Below are 10,329 nucleotides of genomic sequence, written 5' to 3' on the forward strand. Positions count from 1 at the left end.
CCAGCTGTGGTCACTTTGCCAGCTTGACTTAGGAGACTGAACCAGAAGAGCAGAGAACACTACACTCGTCCTTCCTAACCCCCCCTTTCACTTCAACATGTTCTGATCCACAATGGGACTACACTACATTCAGTTGTCTGGATCCTGCTTAAGGCAGACAGACGAGGTTCAGGAATCGACTAGGATGGGGACACTCTTCCTCCTTCCCCTAACTGTGGCCTCAGTAACCCCAAGGTCAGGACTACCACATTCACTCCCAGGGCAGCCAATGCTGCAGTTTTGGCTACCATCTTTGGTTTCCCTCCTGATTTGGCTCTTAGCAGACCTTTAGCCCACTGTCACATCTACAGATTGAGAGAGGAAAATAAGGTTTGGTTATTAAAGGTTCCCTAACATCCCTGTGCATCAGAATCACCTGGAGGGCTTCTTTAAACAATTTGCTGGCCCCACCCTGAGTTTCCCTTTTAATAGTCAGAGCTGGCTTTCAGGGCTGTGACTCCACACTCAGAAGAAGCCCACGTTTGGTTTACTGAAAGCAGCCATCTTGAAATGCTTAATGCTTTTTAAACATGGGGGCCTCACATGTTCATTTTGCACTGGGCTCCACAAATGATGTAGGCAGTCCTCTCAGTAGGCCTAGAATGGAGCTGTAGAATGGGCATTGCCAAAAAGTTCCCAGGTGAGACAGATGCTGCTGCCCAGGGATGCACACTTCACAACCACTCAATGAGATCTTGCAGACCTAAAGAATAGAGGAAAGGGACAAGGGACAATGGCCCTCTGCCTCCTCCTCTCTCACCTCTACTTCATCAGATCCAATCAGAGATGTTAAAACAAAGGAACAAATGCTGTTGCAACTTTAATTTTGCTATTGTTATTACCGTCTTTGTTTTATTTTGTGTTGTTTTCACCAAACTAAATGCTCTCATGGGACATACTGCCTTTTCACCAGCCCCCCACCCCCAACAACTAATGTAGGTATAATTTCCCCTACCTATACATCAGTCCAAAAATTTTTTGAAGCAGCTTGAAAAATATATAAAGTGAAACAACGTCATAGTAAGTAATTAATTAGAGATGCTGTAAGTAATTTGAAATGTTGGGAAAAGGAACACGATACAAAGAGCGATAAGATGAAGTTGGGATGCAAAACTCACAAAGGCATCCCCAAGCTTAAAAACACCAACTTAATTGGAGCCTTAATTCTCTGAGCCTCTTAGCAGTCATTGGAGACAGAAATACATTATTTATTACATGATTCATGGCTCCATAGGGTAAAAATAACCTACTCATCAGTAGAAACCCAAATGTCCCTAGTACCAAGACTTAAGGGACATTTCTTCCATCGAGTATCTTTATGCACATAACTCCTGGCTAAATCTTCAACTTATAACACTTCGTTGAATGTATTCTGTTCTATATGGGTTGTAACACGGATGAGCAAGGCATGAGAGAATTATTGGGCTCTCTATGAGCTAAAATACGACCGTTCCAAAACTTCCCTCCCAATATGAATGGGGCAAAACATAAAACAAAACATTGGTCGCACTGATTTTGTTTTGGTTTAGCTAATGAATTGACTCTTTAAGTCATCTCGTACAATAAGGCTTTATGTACTCACTGTTATTGATTAAAAAATGACATATTCTTACTAAGTAGACATAAGACATTTTTATTAATGACTGGAAAAATGGCAGCTAAACAGAGAAAACAAATGAAAGTATCCCAGTAATAAGATTTCTAGCCCTAATCTAACACAGAACACGGATTCTGAGCTGACAGCCATGTCAGCTTCCAGTTCAACACATGCAATTTTTCTCATTTTCATAATAAACTTTAACCAGTGATAGCCATGACAACAGATAAGTCTCTGTTTGTTTTCTTTTGTGTTTTCTCAGCTAGAATGAGGAAGATTTTTTTCCCCTTTAAATAGATAGGGTGGTTAAATAGCCGCCTTCTCACCACTTTCCAGCAGAAATAGTAAGTTCCTTTTATTTTTCCTTCAAACTCATTGGTGGCCTGAAGGTCTGGAAAATCATCCTCATAGCAGTCCTCTGACTTCTTCCCATAAGATTATGTGATATGAGTGCAAAGAGGAGGCAAGGAAGGGGCTTCTTTATTCCATGTCGGTAGGAAATGTCCTTAGCAAAAGGGTTCAAGCCCGTGGTTGCCTCAGTTACGGCTGTGGCAGTATCACAGAAGCTCATATGTTTTTCCCCTCGATATTAACCCCTGCTGAAAACCTCAGACGAAGCTAGATCCTGTGAATGCACTTCCTCCAGTTTGCATGCACAAAACCATTTGGTTAGGAAAGTGTTGTTCAGGCATGTGTTTACCTTCTTTAAGAAATAAAAAGGATTTGTTTTGAAAAATTAAGCCAAAAGAGAGCAACGACTAGTAAAGAGAAGTGAAGTAAGGGGGAAAAGATGTAGGTTCTGGAACTTTTAATCAATCTGTGATTGTTTCCCTTCAAGATGTTGTCAGGGCCAGTTTTGAGGAGGGTAGAAAATAAAGATGTTTCCAGGTAAGACTTCCCATGCTCTTTTCATGTTGCTCAAATTCTCATTTTTCTGTTCCACATACATTTTCACTGTTATTTCTGTTTCTGTGACAACTCATGAACACAGGACTATGATAATGGTATACTAATTAGTACATCATATCAGTTTGTAAGAGCACTAGTGCCTTGTAGAATCATTTTAGATGTATTTGAACAAAATGGAGTCTAGTGACGGTCATATATTTATTGTTTTTGTCACCACTTTATATATGAAACACTTATTCCCACCGGTGGCATCATCATCTTTACCACATGAAGGATGGATTTACTTACACTAAGTATTTTTGGGGGAAGGAAAAGTTGTCCATAAAGCCATAATGAACTTCAAGCAAAGTGTCAATCATAGTTTTATCTGAATTATTTTTAATGCAGGATATTGAGGAAGGTGAAAGAGTTATCTACTAGTGTATCCTTACCTAATAGATAGTGAGCATCAGACTTTCACTTAAAAATGGAAGCAGGAATGAGTCCCTGAGGCACTTAGCGATGCCCATTGGCAAATGCAGGGCTCCTTGTCGGTTTCATTCTCACTTCTCCATCATTGCCTTTTCCTGCTACATCTGTTGGGTTTTACTGCCCTCTGCTGGTCATATCGTTGAAACCCTTTCACCTCATGGATATAGATATCTTGGAACATTGCTCAAAATGGTCTTTTTGTTTCAGCCCTTGTCCATGCATACTCCTCCCGTCATTTGTATAACAGACATATTGTTTAAATCTGGTCACTACTTGTTAACAAACTCACACGCCTGTAATTGTCTCATTGTGCCAGAAGCCCTGACATGCTGCAGTCGGAAGTTTCCTTTTCCGTGGGAGGGAGGCATTCATCTACAGACTCCAACAAGGCCTCCAGCGGAGACATCTCCCCTTATGACAACAACTCCCCAGTGCTGTCTGAGCGCTCCCTGCTGGCTATGCAAGAGGACGCAGCCCCGGGGGGCTCAGAGAAGCTTTACAAAGTGCCAGGGCAGTTTATGCTGGTGGGCCACTTGTCGTCGTCAAAGTCAAGGGAAAGTTCTCCTGGACCAAGGCTTGGGAAAGGTAACTGGAGCCTGGCCAGCCGGCGCTGGCCAAAACAAGTGACCCTCCTCTTGTTGCATGTGGCATGGTGTGGGGCTCTGCGGACCTTCTCTTCGTCTCTCCCTTATTTGATGTTTCTGTAATTCAACCTGCATTTACCGAGTACCTGCTGAACGCCTACACTAGGAAGAGGAAGGTGTGGCGACCCCAGTCGTTGGCTGGGAGGGTCCCTGCAGGCCACGCTCCAATTCTCAGATATCTGGGAAATAAACACATGCCCAGAGGAGCCACTCCTATTCCCAGCTGATCCTTTTTCCCTCCAGCATCCTAGGAACTTTATGTATACTGGATTTGGGTTGCATATTTGCTAGTCTGAGGTGCCACCCAATTACTGCTGTTACTTTTCTAAAGAAAACAAGCTGAACCTACTCTGTATGAAGACAACCTTCCAGAACCAAATAGTGTTAGTATCCAATGACAAGAGAGCACTAGACTGGGAGTCACAAACCTGCTCTGCCACTTTCAACCTGCAGGATCTCCAGTGAGTGAGTGAGCTTCCCAGAGTCCCATTTCCTCCTGCTGTGAAAACTCAGAATGATAACAGTATTTAATTCATTGAGTTTAATGAACTAATCCATGTAAAGCCCTCAACGCAGCACTTCGAATGTAATACGCACTCGATAATACTTGCTGTGTAATCTTGTGTGCATTTCTTACCTGCTCCTTACGCTAGTTGCATCGTCTGTAAAATGATCTCCTGGGAACCTCCTAGGGATGAAGTGAGATAACGCATGTGAACTGCTGAACACGTGGAGGCACCCAGTAGACGTCTGCTGCTATAAATCGTAATTATAATCCCATCATGGGATTGTAGTGAGGATTAAATGAGATGGTGAAAGAGCCTAATGTAGTGCCTTACCCCATAAATATCGATGGATAAGTTAAGGGGATTTATGAGTGAATGCATGCATGAAGAAATCCAATGATACCAGTAGCAAAGTACAGAAACTCGATTGTTCCTCTAGTTCTGTGTTAATGTGGTTAGCGCCTATAAAGCTGTGGCCAGCTATCACCCTTCTATTCATTTCCTATAACATGCAAACTTACTATTTTATGGTTCCGGAGGTGAGAAGTCTAAAATGGGGCCACAGGGCCTCTTTCCCTTCTGGATGTCCTAGGGCACAATCGTTTTCTTGCCTTTGCTAGCTTCTAGAAGCTGCTGCATTCCTTGGTTTGAGGCCCCTTCCTCCATCTTTTAAGCCAACACACTAGCAGCATCTTCTCTCCTACCCCTCTCTTATAAGGACCCTTACAATTATATTGGCCCCATCCAGATAATCCAGGAAAATCTCCCCATCTTAAGAACCATAATTTAATCAAATCTGCAAAGTCCTTTTTGAAAATAACATCTTTGTAGATTTGTGGGATTATGACACAGATATCTTTGGGGGGCCCTTATTCTGTCTGCCACAAGTATGATATACAAAGGGCCTTTTTGTAAATCCCAAGTAGAATGAACATGCTGAAAGGTGGATCTGAATTGTATTGTTTTGTATGCAACAGGATCTTGAATACAATACTTTGCACAGAAGAGATGTTATTAAAATGTTCATTGATTTTTAATTTTCCTTTTGTGTTATATACCTTTTTATACACTTTTTCCCTAGATCTGTCAGAGGAGCCTTTCAATATCTGGGGAACTTGGCATTCAACATTAAAAAGCGGATCCAAAGACCCAGGAATGACAGGTAAAGTATTAATTTTAAACTTTATTGCATTTACTTTTAAAATTATTTTCTAAAGTTTTCTTTACTATCATTATATTACATGCTTGTCAAACCTTATTTGGGAAATGCTGAAAATGGGAGGGGATGAAACGATCCTTAGGCTTTCCGCCCAAATATGCCAATCTTTGACTATATTTATTTTCCATTTCCTCTGCAAAGGTTTTTATAGTTACAATCATTCTGTCTGTGCAACTTTGTATTATTTTCTAACTTCCATTTTCCAGTTATTCTCCATTATCCTTTGTAAGGGCAAGGAATATTCCACAGAGTGCATATTCATATTTTACAAACCAATACTAAGTCATTCGAAAATTTTTCTTATTGTTGTAATAAGTTACACTGTCAGAAGCCTCTTATGTAATTCATTTTTCAAATTATTAATAGGTTCACAAAATTTTGGAAAGCAAGTCAAAGGTTATAAATCCCAAACAGGGAAGTGGGTCAAATATAACAAGGCTTTCCAAGAACCTGGAGGTACAGTCACCACCTATTCTGTATGGGACCCACTACCTTGCATTCTGTAAACTGTGGATGGCAGGAGATTTTACACTGCTGTGTGCAAATCTCATCAGTATTGCAAATTAGTGGCTTTTCATTTTTGCTAACTTGAAAAACAAAACTGCATTTATTAATTTGATTTGCATTCCTTTCTTACCAGTATTTTTCAGTGTTTCTGTTAATTTGCTGAACTCCCCCCCCATTGTTACTTTTATCATTTCCTATTTATGTATGCTAGTGTTTTTTAAATTGATTCTTATGAATTCTTTATATAATAAAGATGTTAACTCTTTTTCCATATTGTTTACCACTTGCATTTTCTTTTTTTACATCATTAATTTTATCACTGTCTCTTTTCTGTGAATTCTTTCATAAAATTAATCTTTAGTTCAGCATTGGATAGTCAGTCATCTGTATGTGTTTCTTTTTAATGTTATTTCATTGTTTCAACCTTAATTTTTTTAATCCATCTGGAACACGTGTTATATATGGTATAAAATGTGTAAATTATTTGTTTGGTTGTTTTATATTTATATTCCCCTTCTCATTGTTTTGTAATATCTCCCATCTTACATTTTAAAAGCATAGTACATTTTTAAATTTAATGCCATCTAGTGCCGATTCCTTTTCTAACTATATCTCACTGTATCCTGTGAAGAGCCTTACTGCATTTTCCTTTTCCAGTGTCAGCTGTCACCTGTTTCCGCTATCATTTGTTTCTTTGTAAATACTCACATCCCCCAACTCCCCTGCCCCCAACATGGCCTTGTTCTTGTTCCTTGTCTGCTTTTTAAGAAGTGGGGGGCAGAGCAGATTCATAGGAAAATAGTAGTCTGGGTACACATGCCCCAAGGACTCCTCCTTTGCCTTACAAAATGCACTGTTATTTCTTTCCTTTCAGTTTCCTAAAGAAAGTTGTATCCTTTGGGGAAAGCTACCTGCTGTAACAACACCGAAATGGGGCAGTGGCTTAACCTATTACAACTGGATTTCCCCCTCACTGTCCCAGTACCGTGTGGATTGTGAGGGGTGAGGAGGGGTGGGAATGTGTGAGGGGAGGGAGTGCTGTCTTCCACATAGTTACTAAGGGGCCCAGCCTAGGCTCTACATATCCAGTGACTCCACCATCCTGAGAGCCCCAGGAGTCTTCCAAGAGTTTCAGAACCTAGGGAGTCTTCATGCTGGGCTGGTAGTTAAGGGAAGGGGAAAGCAAAGATCAGTAGGAAGGCATTTGTTTAGGGTTTTTTTTTTTAATTTTTAATTTTTAATTTAATTTTATTTTATTTTTAGTTCAGGCCTAGAAATGGCTCACATCACATCTGTCCACACTTGTTGCCCAGACCTCATTTCTGTGGCCCTCCCAACTGCCAGAAAGGCTGGAAAATGCTATGTAGGAAGTAAAGGGCAACGACTGGGTGATCACCAAGTCAGCCTTTCCTGCACTGATGGTAGGAGAATATGCATAGTGGCTGGCCTCCCTTCTGGCATGGAATGGGGTACTTGAGATTCAAGTAACTTCATTGGTGCAATAGAAACATGAAAACATTATAATTTGTATCTCTCCTGGATTACAGATTGCATTGAACAAGAAGGGAATGCTTCTTTCACCTTCTGGATTCTGAAAAGTTTTCCCAGCCATGTAGAGGGGCCCTTTCCTGAAACACAAATTGGTGGCAAAGCCAATTATTAATCTAGTCTGACGTCTCCGCTAACCTGTCAGAGTCTAGGCATATGAATTGAGCCGATAATCAATTCATATTTTTTTTGTTTTCCTGGGAGGGTTCTTTTCTTCAGGTAGCAGCAGCTAAGAGCATACTATGCCGTTTCAGTTTTAGAAGTCCGGGGGGACGTCTTAGAAATGGGAAGGAAATAACAGGATTTGGATCCCCAACAAGGATTCTACAAACTGACTGCCTTTATTGGGCTTTCTCTCTGACTTCCAGGTTCCTCTGGAGACATTTTTGAAAGCAGCTCCCTAAGAGCGGGGCCCTGCTCCCTTTCTCAAGGGAACCTGTCCCCGAATTGGCCTCGGTGGCAGGGGAGCCCCGCAGAGCTGGACAGCGACACGCAGGTGGCTCGGAGGACTCAGCCCGCAGCCCCCGCGACAGAGGGCAGGGCCCACCCTGCGGTGTCGCGCGCCTGCAGCACTCCCCCTGTCCAGGTGGCAGGGAAAGCCGAGCGGCCCATGGCCAGATCGGAGCAGTACTTGACCCTGAGCGGCGCCCACGACCTCAGCGAGAGTGAGCTGGATGTGGCCGGGCTGCAGAGCCGGGCCTCACCTCAGTGCCAAAGACCCCGTGGGAGCGGGAGGGATGACAAGCGGCCCCCACCTCCATACCCGGGCCCGGGGAAGCCCGCGGCGGCGGGGACGGTGGCGGCCCGGATCCAGGGGCCCCCGGAAGGCGTGGGGACAGCCACGGACCAGGGAGGCCAAGCAGCCGAGCGAGAGCAGCAGGTCACGCAGAAAAAACTGAGCAGCGCCAACTCCCTGCCAGCAGCCGAGCAGGATAGTCCGCGCCTGGGGGACGCTGGCTGGCTTGACTGGCAGAGAGAGCGCTGGCAGATCTGGGAGCTCCTGTCCGCCGACAACCCCGATGCCCTGCCGGAGACGCTGGTCTGAGCCTGTGCCCAGCCAAGACCCCATGTCCCGCGCCCCCCGCCCTCCAGCCCAGGGGGGACCGTGGGTGGTGGCCACTGGCACATTTAGTGTTCTTCTTTCACGCTTCTCAAAAGAGACACAAGAGAAATCCAGTTAACCCACAGAGGTAGAGCACTCACGCCCCCGCCATTGAGAATAAGGTTCCATTGCGTAGCCAGCCTTAGGACAAACAAACAGAACCCAAACCAGATGGCAATGTCCAATCTAAAAACGTCCCTTTTGGCTCTATAATATAAGATACAACTCTTGCTTTGGTGTAGCCTAACAGTATTTATGTGTCTTCAGTTTTGACTATTGTATATTCTGTAACAGATTATGTATAATCATATATGATGTATTCACAAAGAGAAAACAAAAGGAACAATTTAAAAAAAAACACTTCACTTACATTAAGCAATGAGATATACTAAACAATGAGATTCTATAGAATGTTCTAGAATATGCACAAGCGGGTTTCTGTGCTTTTGCCATAGCTTTATAACTGGGGATAACCCTTACGTCAATACCTAATGAAAATACTAACAAGATGAAACAGAATATGAGAAGCCATATTTTTATATAGGAGTCAGATACAAAAAGAAAAATCACTGAATGGTTTTTGATATGGAATACGTTTTCAGGAAAATGCTAAATCTGATAGATTATGAAATATATTTTTAGAACTTGTTTAGAAAGGATTCAGTTAACCAAACAAGAAAAAGGCAGTGCCTCACAAAGAAATTAAGAAGTTGTCCGTCCCACATTACATCAAATTCAGTTTTATATAGGCCATATATAATATATATTTATAATGTATAATTTTTATGTATTTTTCAAAACTACAAACTGGAATCCAACTATAAAGTGTTTAAGAATCTACATAGAATATTCAAACTATAGAACATGTTTTTCCCTTTGCCCCATATTCAGTATTTGCCAAATTACATGCAATTCTTTAAAACCTAAATCACATTTGGTAGAAAGCCTACAGCTTTGTACTTACATTGTGCCAAAGGCTGAGGAAATGTTTTCTTTCCTAATTTTATATGTATTGTAAAATGTTCTACCGTACTTTAGTAGTTTGAAGTTTTTCAAGTGCATAACTATTTTTGACCAGCAGATGGCGATACGCTTCAGTATTTTATGCAATTTTTTTTCACTTCTGAAGGGACAGTGTATCATAAAAAAAGATTTTTTTTTTTTTTAATAAAACATGCTACTCTTAATTTTCATGTTGGTGATGAAATTTCCAGTGCTGTTTCTTAAGGTTCTATCTTGTGCCATGATGAATAAAAAGTTAAGCAAAGACTTTGTTTCCTGGCTTTAAATCTCTTGAATGAATTTGCATCACATTTCAGACATATATTTCACTATCCACAGATCCAAGTGTAATAAATCATGGCAATTCTGTGCATATACATATATAGCAAAAAAGCTGGTTTAAAAATATCAGATGGATTTGGGACATCAACTCTGTGACACCAAAGCATTTAGAAATGTATAATAATTTGTTGCAAGTAAAGGCTGATTTCCTCAACTGTTGAAGAGGTGGTTTTCTACAGGACTGAAATTCAGGTTTCCCGAGTTTCCTGAACTGTGTTGGGCAGCTGTTGCCCAACGCAATTCCTGTTAAGTTACACCTGCTCTATGGGCCTTAGATGCCTAATTTGCTTCAGGGCCGAAATAATAAAAGCTAGAAGTGGCATGTGATATTTCTTATTTGGGGAATGGTTTGAGATAGCTTCCGGCTCTGCCATCAGGTCCAGCACTTCCACTACTGGCTGGGACTCAGGGAGGATTTGCCTGCAGACCTCTGGTTCTTCCTG

The 10,329-nt window shown here is 41.8% G+C and overlaps 1 protein-coding gene across 1 annotated transcript in view; it reads left to right on the plus strand.

The window, feature by feature from the left end:
- Positions 1-9,809, plus strand: part of ARHGAP6 (Rho GTPase activating protein 6) — a 522,948-nt gene extending 513,139 nt beyond the window's left edge. The window contains exons 11-13 of the mRNA XM_023198723.2: positions 3,333-3,601; positions 5,248-5,328; positions 7,809-9,809. Coding sequence (XP_023054491.1) covers positions 3,333-3,601; positions 5,248-5,328; positions 7,809-8,485 — 1,027 coding nt within the window. The 3' untranslated portion in view covers positions 8,486-9,809. The remainder of the gene's footprint in view (positions 1-3,332; positions 3,602-5,247; positions 5,329-7,808) is intronic.
- Positions 9,810-10,329: the final 520 nt, after the last annotated feature.

This window comes from Piliocolobus tephrosceles, chromosome Y, assembly GCF_002776525.5.
Source record: "Piliocolobus tephrosceles isolate RC106 chromosome Y, ASM277652v3, whole genome shotgun sequence".
NCBI lineage: Eukaryota > Metazoa > Chordata > Mammalia > Primates > Cercopithecidae > Piliocolobus > Piliocolobus tephrosceles.